Here is a 17,175-nt window from a genome sequence, read left to right on the forward strand (position 1 = left end):
TGTGGAGTGGTTTGTGTTCACAGAGCGGCTGGTGGGGACACTGCCCTGCCTCCCGTCACCCCCCGGGGCCAGCAGCCGCGCTGGGTGCAGGGTGGGGACATGTCCTGTGCCTGTACCCCTGCTCTGGGTGCTGCTCTCAGGGCTCGATACACTTTCCTGGAGTTAATTCTTACACATTTTGTGTCAGCTTACAGAAAATAAGGTGCTGGCGTCTCTTGCTGAGCTACGACCAGGAATGTAAAGATTTGACCAATGCAAAAGTTTTTTTTTCCTTTGGTTTTAGAATGAAGTCCAGGTGATTATCCTTTAATTGGCCTCACTGAGAAATCTCTGAGATGCTTTTTGAGAGACACGTTGCTATATTTGAAGGAATTTTTAGGTAGGAAAGTAGTTAAAAGACCCAGTAACTTACCGGCTGCTTTTAGAAGCAACAACCAGATGTGTTTTCCTCCACTTCAGCCAAAGGCAGGACTTTTTGTTCTGGAGCATCACTCGTCGTTCCAGCAATACTTCTCATCGTCTTCTGTTGAGTCAGAGCTGCCCAGCCTCTCGAGAGGAGAGGTTTAAAGCGGAGGCGGTGGGGGCTGGCCCCCCCTCTCCCGTACTGTCACCCATGCTGTGGCTGTCAGCACCCGTGCAGGCTGTCACCCCTCCTGGGCAGGGCTGTTGTGCAGCTGCAGGGATGACGGTGGGGTTGTGACCCCCGCCAGTGAGTCTGTGTATAGGCGTATATGTGTGTAGATATATATATAAATACCCAGAGAAGTGTCTCTGTAGGGACAGACACCCCTATATACACCCACCCACCCTTGTGCATATATAAATATAATAATCCACACCCTGTGTGTATGCATCTGTACACAAACACCACACGCACACACGCGCTTACTGACACTGTGTGTATATGGTGTGTGAACATGTATATACACACGTATAGAGAAAGGTGTGTGTATATATACACACTGTGTATATATACACTCTCTGTGTGTGTATATATATATATACGGGGTGTGTGTATACACACAGTGTGTATATATGCACTCTGTGTGTGTGTGTATATATATATACACGGGGTGTGTGTATACATACACTCTGTGTATCTATATACTCTGTGTGTATATACACACACACAGTAACAGATACCCCTGATTGTATATATATATGTATAGATACACACGCAGCATGCACACACACACGCTAACAGGCACTCCTGTATATATACATGCTTACTGACACCCACGTACACATATACACACACTGACACTGATGCTTATATAAACACACCCCACAGTGCCTGCATTAGACACCCCTAGGTGTGTATGTATATATCCAGGGTAAGACACCCCTGTGTGCCTATAGATATACTCACTAATAGACACCCCCATGTAGACACGTGCACACACTAACAGACACCCCAAATACATAGTAACAGCTACCATGTGTGTGTGTTTGGACACAGACTCTAAGATACCCTTGTGCGTGCCTGTACACACAGTAACACTTCATATACATACATATATACACCTCCAACAACTGCACACACACATGTATTCACACCCCGGCACTAACAGCCACCCCGTGCGTACACAGATACACACAGCCCTTGGGTACACACGTGTGGCCACCCTGTGCCTGTACCTAGAGAGACACCTGTCTTGGGGTGTATGTGCACACAGGCAATGCTTTTGTACACACACACTAGCAGACACTGCTGGTTGTGAATTTTTGAGGGTGATATATATACATACACACCCCAACAGGCACTGCTGGTTGTGTTTTTTAGATATATATACATGCACATATAGTAACAGGCACTGCTGGCTGTGGTTTTTAGATATATACACACACCAACAGGAACTGCTGGTTGTGTCTTTTAGGTATATATGCACACACATACAGTAATAGACACTGCTGGTTGTATTTTTTTAGAGCTATATATACACACACACACTCTCTAACAGACACTGCTAGTTGTGGGTTTTTTTATGCATATATATATATATATACACACACAAAGACACTTTTTACAAAATTATGGATATAGTGCACACACACACACACAAACAGCCATTGTGTGTGTCTGTGTACCTTTGCACACTCTGTGTGTGTGGCTGTGCACTGTGTGTGCATGTGTGCCTGTACATACCCTCTGTGTATATGTGCGTGTGTACCTGTGCACACTCTGTGTGTGTGTGCGCGCACACCTGTGTGTGGGTGCCTGTGCACACTGTGCATGCCTGTACACACCGTGTGTGTCTGTGTGTGTGTGTACCTGTGCATGTCTGTGTCTGCACATACCCTCTGTGTGTGTGTGCATCTGTGCACACTGTGCGTGCCTGTACATACGGGGGTGGGTGGGTGTGTACCTGTGCACACTCTGTGTGTGAGTGCACACCTGTGTGTGCGTGCCCATGCACACTGTGCATGCCTGTACATACCGTGTGTGTGTGTGTATACCTGTGCATGTCTGTGTCTGCACATACCCTGTGTGTGTGTGTGTGTGTGTGTGTGTGCACCTGTGCACACTGTGCGTGCCTGTAAATACGGGCTCTGTGTGTGTGTGTGTGTGTGTGTACCTGTGCACACTCTGTGTGAGCGCACACCTGTGTGTGTGTGTGTGTGTGCACCTGTGCACACTGTGCGTGCCTGTACATACTGTGTGTGTGTACCTGTGCATGTCTGTGTCTGCACATACCCTCTGTGTGTGTGTGTGTGTGCATCTGTGCACACTGTGCGTGCCTGTACATACTGTGTGTGTGTACCTGTGCATGTCTGTGTCTGCACATACCCTCTGTGTGTGTGTATCTGTGCACACTGTGTGTGCCTGTACATACGGTGTGTGTGTGTGTGTACCTGTGCACACTCTGTGTGTGAGTGCACACCTGTGTGTGTGCCTGTGCACACTGTGCGTGCCTGTACATACTGTGTGTGTGTGTACCTGTGCATGTCTGTGTCTGCACATACCCTGTGTGTGTGTGTGTGTGTGTGTGTGTGTGTGTGCACCTGTGCACACTGTGCGTGCCTGTACATACGGGGTGTGTGTGTGTGTACCTGTGCACACTCTGTGTGTGAGTGCACACCTGTGTGTGTGCCTGTGCACAATGTGCGTGCCTGTACATACTGTGTGTGTGTGTACCTGTGCATGTCTGTGTCTGCACATACCCTCTGTGTGTGTGTATCTGTGCACACTGTGTGTGCCTGTACATACGGGGTGTGTGTGTGTGTACCTGTGCACACTCTGTGTGTGAGTGCACACCTGTGTGTGCATGCCCATGCACACTGTGCATGCCTGTACATACCGTGTGTGTGTGTGTATACCTGTGCATGTCTGTGTCTGCACATACCCTGTGTGTGTGTGTGTGTGTGTGTGTGCACCTGTGCACACTGTGCGTGCCTGTACATACGGGCTCTGTGTGTGTGTGTGTGTGTGTGTACCTGTGCACACTCTGTGTGAGCGCACACCTGTGTGTGTGTGTGTGTGTGCACCTGTGCACACTGTGCGTGCCTGTACATACTGTGTGTGTGTACCTGTGCATGTCTGTGTCTGCACATACCCTCTGTGTGTGTGTATCTGTGCACACTGTGTGTGCCTGTACATACGGGGTGTGTGTGTGTGTACCTGTGCACACTCTGTGTGTGAGTGCACACCTGTGTGTGTGCCTGTGCACACTGTGCATGCCTGTACATACCGTGTGTGTGTGTACCTGTGCATGTCTGTGTCTGCACATACCCTGTGTGTGTGTGTGTGTGTGTGCACCTGTGCACACTGTGCGTGCCTGTACATACGGGCTGTGTGTGTGTGTGTGTGTGTACCTGTGCACACTCTGTGTGAGTGCACACCTCTGTGTGTTTGTGTGTGTGCCTGTGCACACTGTGCGTGCCTGTACATACTGTGTGTGTGTGTGTACCTGTGCATGTCTGTGTCTGCACATACCCTCTGTGTGTGTGTATCTGTGCACACTGTGCGTGCCTGTACATACGGGGGTGGGTGTGTGTGTACCTGTGCACACTCTGTGTGTGAGTGCACACCTGTGTGTGCGTGCCCATGCACACTGTGCATGCCTGTACATACCGTGTGTGTGTGTACCTGTGCATGTCTGTGTCTGCACATACCCTGTGTGTGTGTGTGTGTGTGTGTGTGCACCTGTGCACACTGTGCGTGCCTGTACATACGGGCTCTGTGTGTGTGTGTGTGTGTGTGTGTACCTGTGCACACTCTGTGTGAGCGCACACCTGTGTGTGTGTGTGTGTGTGCACCTGTGCACACTGTGCGTGCCTGTACATACTGTATGTGTGTGTACCTGTGCATGTCTGTGTCTGCACATACCCTCTGTGTGTGTGTATCTGTGCACACTGTGTGTGCCTGTACATACGGGGTGTGTGTGTGTGTACCTGTGCACACTCTGTGTGTGAGTGCACACCTGTGTGTGTGCCTGTGCACACTGTGCGTGCCTGTACATACTGTGTGTGTGTGTACCTGTGCATGTCTGTGTCTGCACATACCCTGTGTGTGTGTGTGTGTGTGTGTGTGCGCATCTGTGCACACTGTGCGTGCCTGTACATACGGGCTGTGTGTGTGTGTGTGTGTGTACCTGTGCACACTCTGTGTGAGTGCACACCTCTGTGTGTGTGTGTGTGTGTGTGTGTGTGTGCACCTGTGCACACTGTGCGTGCCTGTACATACGGGGTGTGTGTGTACCTGTGCATGTCTGTGTCTGCACATACCCTGTGTGTGTGTGTGTGTGTGTGCATCTGTGCACACTGTGCGTGCCTGTACATATGGGGGGGGGGGGTGTACCTGTGCACACTCTGTGTGAGTGCACACCTCTCTGTGTGTGTGTGTGTGTGTGTGTGTGTGTGTGCACCTGTGCACACTGTGCGTGCCTGTACATACGGGGTGTGTGTGTGTGTACCTGTGCACACTCTGTGTGTGAGTGCACACCTGTGTGTGTGCCTGTGCACAATGTGCGTGCCTGTACATACTGTGTGTGTGTGTACCTGTGCATGTCTGTGTCTGCACATACCCTCTGTGTGTGTGTATCTGTGCACACTGTGTGTGCCTGTACATACGGGGTGTGTGTGTGTGTACCTGTGCACACTCTGTGTGTGAGTGCACACCTGTGTGTGCGTGCCCATGCACACTGTGCATGCCTGTACATACCGTGTGTGTGTGTATACCTGTGCATGTCTGTGTCTGCACATACCCTGTGTGTGTGTGTGTGTGCACCTGTGCACACTGTGCGTGCCTGTACATACGGGCTGTGTGTGTGTGTGTGTGTGTACCTGTGCACACTCTGTGTGAGTGCACACCTCTGTGTGTTTGTGTGTGTGCCTGTGCACACTGTGCGTGCCTGTACATACTGTGTGTGTGTGTGTACCTGTGCATGTCTGTGTCTGCACATACCCTCTGTGTGTGTGTATCTGTGCACACTGTGCGTGCCTGTACATACGGGGTGTGTGTGTGTGTACCTGTGCACACCTGTGTGTGTGTGCCTGTGCACACTGTGCGTGCCTGTACATACTCTCTGTGTGTGTACCTGTGTACCTGTGCACACTCTGTGTGTGAGTGCACACCTCTGTGTGTGTGCCTGTGCACACTGTGCATGCCTGTACATACTGTATGTGTGTGTACCTGTGCACACTGTGCATGCCTGTACATACGGGCTCTGTGTGTGTGTGTGTGTGTGCACCTGTGCACACTGTGCATGCCTGTACATACGGGCTCTGTGTGTGTGTGTGTGTGTGTGTGTACCTGTGCACACTCTGTGTGTGAGTGCACACCTGTGTGTGTGTGCCTGTGCACACTGTGCGTGCCTGTACATACTGTGTGTGTGTACCTGTGCATGTCTGTGTCTGCACATACCCTCTGTGTGTGTGTGTGTGTGCATCTGTGCACACTGTGCGTGCCTGTACATACGGGGTGTGTGTGTGTACCTGTGCACACTGTGTGTGTGAGTGCACACCTGTGTGTATGTGCCTGTGCACACTGTGCGTGCCTGTACATACTGTGTGTGTGTGCCTGTGCATGTCTGTGTCTGCACATACCCTCTGTGTGTGTGTGTATGTGCATCTGTGCACACTGTGCGTGCCTGTAAATACTCTGTGTGTGTGCGTGTGTGCGTGTGTGTGTGTGTACACCTGTGCACACTCCGTGTGTGCGTGCCTCTGCACGCTGTCCGTGCTTGTACACACCGTGTGTGGTGCAGGTGCAGGCCGCCACCACCAGGTGGCGCCCCACTCCGCAGTGTGGATGCCCCGGGGCGGGGGGGCGCAGGGAGCGCGAGCCCGCGCAGCACATACCTCCGAGAGAAGCAGCCGCGGTGGCACACCTGGCAGTGGTGGCATCCTTGGCTGTGTGGTGGCACTCCTGGCACGCCTGGCCGTGGGTGTCTGTGGTGGCACTCCTGGCTGCCAGGTGGCTGTGGTGGCACTGCTGACTATGGGATGGCTGCGTGGTGGCACTGCTGGCCCCGGTGGCCTGTGTGGCTGCACGTGTCCACGGCGCGTCCAGCGCTGGCCGCGGTCACGGCGATGCCGGAAGGTGCACAATGAGCGGGGCCTTATCTCACCCCACAGCCCTTCCCGGGGCCACGGCTGGGCCCCCCCGGGCCAGGGCAGGCAGGGGGCAGCGGGGCCACGTGCCCCCACCCCCAAGGAGCACAGCCTCCTGGCAGTCAGGCTTCAATAAGTTTATTTACAAATAATAAAAAGCAAAATAAATACGAAGTCTTAAAAGTACAGCCCTGGGGGAGGTCGGGGGCGGGGGGGGGTCAGACTCTGCTGATGTGTGGTCCCAAGTTGTGGCCCCACCAGGACGGGGACACTGCAGGGCTGAGCCCCGCGCCCCCCCCCCCATCCCCACAGTCCCCAGAGGGGGTGGTAGGGGCCATAGCACCATAGGAAGGGGCAGGGGGGACAGTGGGGGCACCCTCCTGACCCCCAGCGCCAACACCCAGCCCTGGGGGGCACTGGTGAACCCCCCCGGCACCGCTGGGTTATTTCACTCCTCTGGCTCCAGGGCGGCCGGGGGGGGGGGGGGGGGGGGGCAGCAGCTCAGGGGGGGCAGGATCCCTGGGGGTCCCAGCAGTGTGCCCCCAGCCCCACACACGTGCCAGCAGCAGGGGGGGGAGGGGGGGTGAAGCCCCCAGTGCTGGCTGGGGCCGGGGGGGAGCAGCCAGCTTTGAAGAGCCCCCGGCAGCCACCGAAGCCGAGCCGAGCCCGGGGCGGGGGGATTAGCGGGTAAATCCCACGGGCACCCCCGGCCACATGCCCCGTGCACGCACCGCTGCACCCAGCCGCCACGTCAGCACAGGGGGGGCACGCAGCCCCCAGGGATGGGGACCCAGGGGACAGTCCCATGCCCTTGGCTGGCGGCACAGGGCTGCGTGGCAGGGGAGGGGGGTGTCCCACCCCACGGGTACCCCCAGGAGGGGACGGAGGGGCTGCGGTGCTGGGCAGGGCCATCGTGGGGACAAGGACATCTGCAGGGCTGGGGGGCCCCGGGGTGGGAGGGCTGTGGGGGGGTCACTTGTGGGGCATGTCCTCCATGCTGACGCGGCCCCAGACGCCCACCACAAAGGTCTCCACCTCGCACTCGTTGACGCCGCGGGCGATGCGAAAGTGGCCGCCCTCGCCCCACGCTGTGCCCCAGGAGTTGGCTGCGGTCTGTGGAAGGGACAGGGGACACAGCTCAGTGTTGGGGTGCCCGGCTGGACCTCCCCTCCAACCCCGAGCTGGATCCCACCCGGGCACGGGAAAGCAGCCCTGGCACCCACCCACCTCCATAAACGAGACCCGACGAACTCGTGACACCCACCAACACTCACCCAGTATTTTTGGATCTGGCCATCAGGCAACTGCTCTTCTCCCCACCTGCAGCAGGAGAGAAGGCTAGTGAGGGGGGGGTCCCCAGGCACCCCTCGGGCTGCACCCCCATCCTGCCCAGCACCAGGTGCTGTGTGGACCCCACTCACTTCCCAGCCCCGGCACCTCCCCAAGGGCCAGGCTGAGAGATTTACACCCACTCCCAAAACACAGGCAGGTACGTCCAGCCGTGGGGCAGAGGAAGGAGCACAGGGCAGCTGGCCCCGCTCCCCTCCTCGGGCTCTGCCCCTCCAGCCCCCCTCCCTCCCCTGATGGGGCTGAGCACCACATACTCATGTCACTTGTGGCCACAGCCCTGGCACGAGCATCAGCCCCCTCCTTCCCTCCCTGCTTCCTCTCTCTGCCTGGAGGAAAGGGACGCCTTTCCTTCCCCACTTCTCCCACCCAGAGCGGGACCCCCCACAGCCCCCCACCCCCCACCTACCCGGTGATTTTGACCGAATGGGTCCCATGTCTCTGGTGCTTCGGCCCCTTCCCCTCAGCCACTGGTGTGTGCCGATAGATCCCGCTTTTGTACATGAAGAAATCCTCGTGCACCTCCAGGATGGCTGCAGGAAGGGGGGAGAGGGTCTGGGGATGCTGCCTGTGTCCCCAGGGATGGGGTGCTGAGCCCCCGGGGCCCCACGTCCCCCAGGGTGGAGGATACAGGCACCAGGGACACAGGGCATCGCCTGGGAGGAGGGAAGGCAGCGGCCGGATCCTCCCACAGGCAATGTGACAAGACTCAGCAGAGGATTAAAAAAATAATCATAAAGTAAAATAAAACCAACTGCCGAGACGGAGATTAAATCTCAGGAGTTAATGAGCAACAAGTGCCCACTGGTGTGGGCAGCTGACGGGCACCCCGGGGCCGGCGAGAGCACGGCGCTGCCCGGGCACGCAGCTAAACATTAAGCAGGGAGAGCAGCTGAGGTGGGGGGTCCTGTCCCCCACGCTGGCCCCCAGCCCCAGGCAGGGTGTCTTCACCCCCCCCCCCACCTTGTCCCCCTCCAGCCATTGCAGAACTCAGCTTTGGGGTCTGCGGGTGGGTGCCCACGCCGGCTCCCTACCTTGCACGGGGCCATTCTCCAGCAGCTCCTTCATGATCTCCTTCTCCTGCAAGCACAGAGCTGGGTGGTACCAGGGCCGGGACCCCCGGCACTGCGCCCCACCCCCCCCCCCCCACGCCCGGGGATGCAGGCAGAGGCCGCTTTGGCACCCACGGGTGGGTGTTGTGGAGATGCTGGGTGGAGTGCAGCTCCCCTGCGAGCTCCACAGCAGGTTTTTCCCAGCTTCGTTTCCAAACTTGGCTTTTCCAGGCAAACCCACCCCGAGCCAAGCCCCTTCCCGCTCCCCACACCAAACGGCTCCCGCTTCGCCCACGCCGGCGGCTCGGCCCATCCCGGCCCCATCCCACGGGCACTCACGCTGGAGGAGAGGCGGTAGGCAGGGGTGGACTGGTAAATCTCGTTGGCGTGGGTCTGGGGGTTGGGGCAGCGTGCGGTCGCCTGCCGCTTGCCCCTGCCCGTGGAGCGGCTGTGCATCATGCAGGGCTGTGCCGCCGGCTGGCTCTCCTGGCTGGTGAAGGGGTAGCACTCATCCGTCACCACCCTGGGCAGAGGGACAAGGACATGAGGAAGGACCATCCCCATCCCTACCCTGACCCCCACTCCCATCCCTGAACCCCACTCTCCATCCTGCCTGGGCTGGCCCCCCTCAGTGCCCACCTGCCCAAGGGACAGCCCTGGGGGCAGCATGTGCACGGGGCACCCCAGGCTCTTGCCCCCCAGGGAAGAAGGACTTTGAACCCCCTTATCCCACCCCATCCCGCCTCTGCCCCCCTGCCCCATCCCCGCTCACCCTCGCCGGCGGAGGTACCACCAGGCGCCGTCCAGCCGCCCTCCGCTGCAGCCCCGCTGGTTGCGCGTGTCGCAGGACAGGAGGTTTTGGGGTGACAGGGCGGGTGTCATGTGTCCCATGGAGTGGATAGAGATGCGGTCCGAGGCGACAGCTAGGAGCGAGCAGGGTGTCAGGGAGGGGCGGCTGCTCCCCCAGGTCCTGTCCCGCTCCCCAGCCCCACAGCGACAGGTTTAGTCTCTGTCCCCACCAGCCATCCCACCCCCCACACACCCCCCCCCACCCCATCCCATCCCACCCCATCCCCCCACCCCATCTCACCCGCCGTAGAAAAGGCCCAGGAACCAGCGCAGTTGCCCTGGTCCAAGGGCTCGTGGATCATCCCCGGCCACTTCGCGGCTGCATCGAAGTGGCGAGGCAGCACCTCGTTGGAGTCCATGTTCATCTGCGGAGGCAGAGCCGAGGGGTGCTCAGTGCACAGGGACCCCGTCTCCTTCCCCCTGCCCACCACAGCCCACCCACAGCATTTCCCACCCTCCGAGCAGGGTCCCAGCCGGCATTAGCATCCCCCAGCCCCACTGCAGGACCCTCAGGACAGGGACACCCATATGCAGCACCTCCCACCCTCCAAGCAGGGTCCCAGCTGGCCTTAGCGTCCCCCAGCCCCGCTGCAGGATCCTTCAGGACAGGGACACCCGTAGTCCTCGGCAAGTACGATGAGGATTTGGTTGCCCCCTTGTCCCAGAGGAGCCAGATCCCTCAACTTTCACTAAATTTGGGCTCCTCAACCCCAGTAGCTCCTCATGCAACAACAGCACCCAGTGCCCTGTCTCTGCCCCACCGCAGGTGGCACGGCGCTGGGCGCCTCAAGCCCCTCATTGTGGCCTCTGGTCAGCTCTCGCCCAGCCACTGGCTCATGCGCAGCCTTTCCACCCTTCGAGGGGGGACAGTGCCCCCCACGCCTTCCTGGCGAGGACGTGGCCATGACACCCGCCTTATCCTACTGCAGGAAGCGTCTCTAAAATTAAACCTCACTGGGAGTCAACGTCACAGCACTGGGAGTCAAGGTCACGGCACCGGGTGTGCACTGCGTGCGATGCTCGCTCCCCGCCAGCACCCATGGGACCCCCGGCCGCTGCCCACCCCGAAGGGGGGCTGGTTTTGGGGGCAGCCTGGGGGCAGGAGGAGGCACCCCACTCGCAAAGCGCTGGCGCTGCCGGCTCTGCCGACTCAGCAGCTGTGGGGCTGGCTTTCCGATGGGAAACCGGCACGGAGGAGCGGGGGAAAAAACAACACTGGCAGCCTGGGGATTGTCAGGGGGAATTTGCTGAGCTGCTGTCTCCAAACACAAGGGCTGCCCGCGACACCCACCCAGCATGGCCCCTTCCCTGCCTCCCCCCCCAGTACAGAGCCCCCTCCCAGGGACGAGGACAGGGCGGGGACATCACTAGCTAAGGCGATGGTGAATCATTGGGTCAAGCCATAGGACAGGCAGGCTCAGCCCTTGGCGTGCCTCAGTTTCCCCTTGCATCTGTGGTGACTCACCTGCATCTCGTTCATGTTCATGACGGTGGGAGAGGGCCGGAACGTGCCCAGGCGGTGCCGGATCCCATCCTCCAGCGTCATGCCCCAAAACTGGCTGTAGTTGGCGGCTCTCCAGCTGCATGGGAGGAGGGGGACAGGTCAGGGGTGCCCCAGAAAGCACCAAGGGGTGAAGCGTCCCTTCCCCATCCTCCCAGTGCCCGGTCCTTACCCATAATTGCCCTTGTTGATGGCATCGATCAGCTCCCCATCCATCAGGCAGGCATGGTCTTCACACTGCCACTGCCCGTTGGGGCTGCAGGTGCTGCAGAAGGGACAGCACCGAAGAGAACCGTCAGCTGCGGAGGGACGGTGTCCCTTGGGGTGACCAGGGGGATCCCAGGTGCCAGGGTCCTGCTGCCATTGCAGCCAGCCAGCAAGGGGCCAGGGCTACTCCTGCACCAGGGTCTGGGGGTCACACTGTGGCTTGGCACCGCGGGATAGGGTGTAGCTGGGCCAGGAGCGGGTGGGCAGCCCTCTGCGTGGGCCTGGGGGCTGTCGTGTCCCCCCAGCCCGGGTCCCCACAGGAGCCCAGAGGGTAGATAGAGCACGGGACAGAAAACCAGCTGAAAAGCAGCCAGGCCTGCAGACAGCAGAGCAGGGCTTGGACGCCAGCCTGGGGAGGGGATTCGGGGCTGGCTGTCCCCCAGCCAGGGGCGAGCTGCTCTGACCAGGTTAGCTGGGAGCCCTGCAGCACCCACGGGGAGAACCGGGGCAGGGGGTGGCTGGAGGGGATGTGCCGGGTCCGGGTCCCCCTGGGAAGCCCTGGGCTGTGCTCCCCTCTGGGAGCTGAGCAATGCTTGGCACGCTCCCTCCTGCCCGCTGAGCTCCGGCACACTCTTCCCTTTTAAGGAGCCGTGCAAGGCCGGAGCTGTGTCCTGCCAGCCTGGCCCCGATCCTGCCAGCGGCACCTGCACCCCCACACTCACCCCCTCCCCATCCCCAAGCGCTGCCGGCGCTGCGCTGGTGACCCCACACCTGGCTGTTAAATCCCTGGGGACTCCCACGGGAGCACCTTGGGGTGCAGCCAGCTGGGTGCCCATGGTAGCCCCCTCCACTTCACCCTGGCAATGCATTTGCCCCCTGCCAACCCCCCCAAGACCCCACGGGAGCCAAGCAGGGACAAGGTCTGGGGTGAAGAGCTGCAGAAATTGCTGCTTTGCAGGCGCCAAGTGCGGGGGAAGGTTTTGGCAAGAAGAGCCTCAGCCCCTAAGGGCCAGCACTGCTGGGGAAGGGATGCTTTCCCAGCAGCTGGGACCAGTCATGCCAGTGCAGGGCTTGGGGACATCGACCTCCCCTCAGGGTTCGGGGTCATCCGCCAGCCCAGATGTGTCTTGGCGCCACGGTCCCAGAGAAACGCTGGGCAGCACTGGGGCTTCGGGGAGGGCTTGAGCTGGCTTTGCAAGCGCACACGCCTGCACACACATGCACACACACGTGCTTATGCCCTCACACATGCCCCAGACGGAGCCTTTGATTTCCCTTATCTACCGCATCGCTGCGAGGCAGCCAGCCCTGCTGTGTTTGCTCCTTGTCTACGGGCAGATCTGCGCCCGCAGGTTCCCCGATCCCCCACCTCCAGGATGCCATTAATACCACCACGTTCCGGATAAACCCTGCACTGCTCGCTAACACAGACGGACGGGTTGCTTGCACCCAAGCAAGCAGCAGGGCTGGACTCTTGCTGCCTGGCACCGAGCCACCGTGGCTGCCAGGTGCAAACACATGCCGTCAGGCTTGGGCAAGCTGGGCTCGGACCAATGGGGCCAGAAAATCCGCGGCAGCGCCAGGGTCATAGAGGCAGCCCGCAGCCAGCCTGGCCGCACGCTAACCTGGTGGAGCCAGCGGCTCCCACAAAGGCATGCACTGAAATTTGGGAGTGGCTCAAGGCCCCGGGCTCTTTGCTTGGAATATGCCGGAACAAAGGCACCTGGCACCAGCCCTTGCCACCCAGCTCGGGCCCTGCGCTCCCGCCGTGCCGGCTGAGGGTAGCCCTGGTGTCTGTGGCCCCCCAGCACCCTTCTGCTGGGCAAGCAGCGTGCCCGGCTGTGCCCGCATGGCACGGGGAGCATGGCGGCACTCACCACAGGTTGCAGTTCTCCTGGTAGGTGGCTCCAGTAGGGTAGCTGCGGCTGGCGCGGGCACAGCCTGGGTGGGAGACAGGAGAGCCTTGGTCAGCGCCTGGGGTCTTACCAGCATCCCCATGGTTCCAGGGGGGGAAACATGGGGAAAATAAATGTGGTTCTTAAAGCCAGGCAGGTGCCCAGCTGCATCTTGGTCATGTTCAAGTTCATGACCAGCTCGCACCCCACAGCGCAGGGTGGGAGCAGGGCTGGCTCGGCACCGGGAGGGTTAACCATGGGGTTGTGTGTGGGGCTGCTGAGCAGGGCCAGGCTCGCACACCCAGCCTGGCGGGACGGGGATAAAGGGGCCAGTTGTACCCAGGAGCTGGCTCTGCTCTGCAGGGACTTCTTAGAGAGCCTTGTGCTGTGCGGCGGGGGCTGCCCGTGCCCCCTTCTCGCCCCCGTCGGCCCTGCCTGTCCCAGCTGCCAGGCGGGTTGAGTCAGGGCCAGCATCTGCCTGCCCCAGACATGACATGGGAAGCTGGGATGGAGTCCCCCCCACGCTCCTGCTCTGCCCCACAGGTATGCACCGCTGGAGCTGCCCCTCCGCCCCACACAGCCCTGCCCGTGGGGAGGCACAGAGGATGGGCTGTGGGGCTCCGGGCTGCTCCCAGCCCCATTCCTGGCAGCCCAGCCACTTTCTAGGAGTTTCCGCAGCTCCGAAGCAGCTCTGCAGCGAAAGCAGGGCTGTGGGGTGCTACACCCAGCTGCGTTCACCCCCCTGAGGGGCACCAGTGGCATTACCCAGCACCTTGGACACCCCAGAGCTGGCCTCTGGCACCGCAAAGACCCCTGCCCGGCTGGGCTGGGGGCTGCCTCACCTGGGGCTTTAGGGAAGGGGGCCGGGATGCCCAGGCAGTATTCCCAGAAGTCAGGGCAGCAGTCGGAGACGGTGCGGTTGCAGAAAAGGTCGCAGTAGCAGAGGGTGTCGTGGTAGGGCACGGTGCAGCCGTCGTCGCGGCCGTGGCAGCAGACGTCCCCTTGCTGGCAGTAGGACCCACCGGCATCGTAGACCCCATGCTCGTACAAGCCGGGGGCCAGCTCCCGGCGGGTGCGTACCCGGGAAGCCAGGGCCACCTGGGCCAGCAGCCAGAGGCACAGCAGGGCCCGCAGCAGGCGCATGCTGCCACCAATGTCCCCAGACCTGCAGCCGCTGCAGGGAGGGCAGTGAGCGGGTGGGGGGGGCAGCTGCGGGTCCTGCGGGCACCCTACGCCAGTCCCATCTCGTGGGGTCGCCCACCCTGACCGGCCCATGGAGCCCCCACCTTGCCCTCCCCCCGGGATGCTCAAAATCTTCACGTTTTTTAACTCCCTTTGCGACCACCCTGGCTCTGGGGACCCTCAGCGCGATGCTCCAAAACACCGGCTTCCCCCCAGGTGCCCACTCCCCGGGTGGCCGAGCGGCCCCGTGCCCACCCACACCTGAACCCCCGCCTCCAACTGGAAAACCCCAGTGGGATGGGGCTCCCCATGGCACCCAGGGGGGCTGCCTGGACCCCCCGCTTCCAGCCCCGGTGCCGGTCCCCGCCGGGGCTCCCCATGGCACCCAGGGGGGTTGCCCGGACCCCCCTCTCCCAGCCCCGGTGACCGTCCCTGCCGAGGCTCCCCATGACACCCGAGGGGGGCTGCCCGGACCCCCGCTCAGTCCCCGGCGCCGCCAAGGCGCAGGCGGTGCGATTTGCTGCCCGGTCTCAGCCCTCGGGGTCGGGGCGGGGGGTGATGGTGGTGCTGGGGGCTCGGGGTGGGGTGGGGGGTGGGGATGCCAGGGGGCACGACCCTCGCCCATCCCCGCTGCCCCGTACCTGCCGCGCCCGCCGCTCCGCGCCGCCGCCGAGCGCCTCCTCCGCGCCCGCCGCTCCTTATAGCCGCGCCCCGGCCGGGGGGGCGTGGGGAGGTGCCGGGGGCAGCCGCGGGCGGAGCGGAGCCCAGCGGGGCGGGGGTCGAGCCCCGGGGCGGGGGGGTGGGTGGGTTTGTGCTGGGAGACCGCGGCCCGGACGCCCCGTGCCCGAGGACCCCGGCGGCACCTGGTCCCCCGTGGGGCCGGGGGTCCCCCCGGCTCCTACACGTGCTGGGGGGTCCCGGCAGTGCTGCTCCATCCGGGGGCTCCCTCCGCTGGCTGGGGCAGGGTGTGGGGAGGGGGGCTGCGTACCCACCCCCTTCCAGCACCCCAGCTGCCATGTGGACAGCTGGATGCCAGCGAGACGGGGGCATCCCGTCACAGCCCAGGGCACGGAGTCGGTGCCACTTGGAGCCCCCCCTGCCAGCATCCAGCCAGCTGCTCGTAGGCCGGGGAGGGGGGGTCTTGGCTGCCCCACAGGCTCCGGTTCCCTCTGCAGCACCGGTACTTGCTGTGGGGCTCCAGCTGCCCACCTGCCCGGGGCTCCAGCTGCCCACTCCAGGGCTCCAGCTGCCCACCCCGAGGCTCTGCCCACCCCCCGGGAGCTCCGGCTGCCCACCCCAAGGCTCTGCCCACACCCTGGGGCTCCAGCTGCCCACCCCGAGGCTCTGCCCCCCCCGTGGGGCTCCGGCTGCCCACCCCAGGGCACCCGCCTGCCTGTGGCCCGTGAGGAGCATCTCCCAGCTGATGCCAAAGGATTCCTCGAAGATGCCTCACTGCAGCCAGGATGGGAGGTGCGGGGGGGGTGCCGGGTTCCCTGGGTGGCCGCGGGAACCAGCTGAGGGGCTGAGCTGGGTGCTGCGGGCTGGAGGGCTCCTGGCTCCTGGCTGCAGCCCCTGGGGGGGATGCTGTGGCTGGTCAGGGTGGGCTTGCACCCTGGGTGCCCATGCATGGGGAGCACCACATCCCACTGGGCACAAGGGTTGACTGCTCCCTGGGATCACAGGGTGCTCTGGGTGCCCAAACGAGGGTCCTGCAAGAGCCCTGGCTGCTGGGACCCCCGCTTGGCTGCTCGGCTGGTGCTCTCAGAAGGGCCTTTTCCTGCAAGCATGGCCTTGGGCAGAGCACACCGAGCCGCAGCGCTGCTGAGCACCTCAGGAAGGAACCGAGTCCAGCCCGGAGTCCGACTGTCTCCGGCCACACGTACTTTCTCCATGACTGGACTGACAGGAATCCAGAGTGAGTCATGAATTCCCCAAGACCCTCAGGGGACAAAGCAAAACCAGTGGCAAAAAGGACATCTCCAGGTCCTTGTGTCCTGCCAGGCAGCTCCCTGGTGGCAGCTGAGGATGCTATGGGGTGCTGTCAGCAGAGCTGGTCCCTTCCCATTCCCGTTGCAGCTTCTGGCCTCCCCCCCTGCAGCCGATAAGGGCTCGTGTGCGGAAGCGAGACTGGCAACAGCCCAAGTCCTTCGAGCCCCCTCCCACCTCCTTCCTGAAACTCCGCTCGGCGTGCCAAGTGTTGCTCTCAGCACTGCGGGGTCACAGCTCACTGCGTCCCTCTGAAGTTGGCATCTCCCCCCTCCCAGCATGTCCTCACCAGCTAGTGCTGCCCCTGCTCCGGGAAGTGCCAGGCTCTCGCATACGTGGGGGGGAGTCAAGGTGGAGGGGGGCAAAGTCCAGCTGGGGCACCTTGGGCCCACGTGGCTGCGGGCGGCAGCGCCAGGGGCTGGCACGCATGCCTGCCCTGCCCTTGCCACTGCTGCCTACGGCTGCTCTGCTGGGGGGGGAACAGTTCCCAGCACCCAGGTCCTACTGCACGGAGTCATGGGAAGAGCCCGGAGCCTGGTGGACTGTCCCTGGATGCCCCACGCACAGGTTCTACTGAGCTGCACCCATTGCACCATGCCGCCAT

The 17,175-nt window shown here is 61.5% G+C and overlaps 1 protein-coding gene across 1 annotated transcript; it reads right to left on the reverse strand.

Annotated features, from left to right (window-relative positions):
* Positions 1–6,674: 6,674 nt before the first annotated feature.
* On the reverse strand, positions 6,675–15,345 carry TINAGL1 (tubulointerstitial nephritis antigen like 1). The gene is made up of 12 exons (XM_055800601.1): positions 15,227–15,345; positions 14,246–14,577; positions 13,386–13,449; positions 11,474–11,566; positions 11,266–11,380; positions 10,042–10,165; positions 9,724–9,874; positions 9,291–9,474; positions 8,934–8,979; positions 8,309–8,432; positions 7,827–7,872; positions 6,675–7,665 (listed from the first exon to the last, which is right to left on the reverse strand). Exons 2-12 carry the CDS (start codon positions 14,544–14,546, stop codon positions 7,525–7,527), a joined length of 1,389 nt encoding a protein of 462 aa, XP_055656576.1. The 5' UTR covers positions 14,547–14,577; positions 15,227–15,345; the 3' UTR covers positions 6,675–7,524.
* Positions 15,346–17,175: the final 1,830 nt, after the last annotated feature.

This window comes from Falco peregrinus, chromosome 3 (genome assembly GCF_023634155.1).
Source record: "Falco peregrinus isolate bFalPer1 chromosome 3, bFalPer1.pri, whole genome shotgun sequence".
In the NCBI taxonomy this organism is placed as follows: domain Eukaryota; kingdom Metazoa; phylum Chordata; class Aves; order Falconiformes; family Falconidae; genus Falco; species Falco peregrinus.

Excerpts from the sequence above, each read along its gene's own strand:
- TINAGL1 (XM_055800601.1), bottom strand. The coding sequence starts at position 14,546 with ATGCGCCTGCTGCGGGCCCTGCTGTGCCTCTGGCTGCTGGCCCAGGTG. Across the intron at positions 10,166-11,265 it reads TGAACATGAACGAGATGCAG|ATGAACATGGACTCCAACGA; the intron begins GTGAGTCACCAC and ends CTGCCTCCGCAG. Across the intron at positions 8,980-9,290 it reads CCTACCGCCTCTCCTCCAGC|GAGAAGGAGATCATGAAGGA; the intron begins GTGAGTGCCCGT and ends CTGTGCTTGCAG.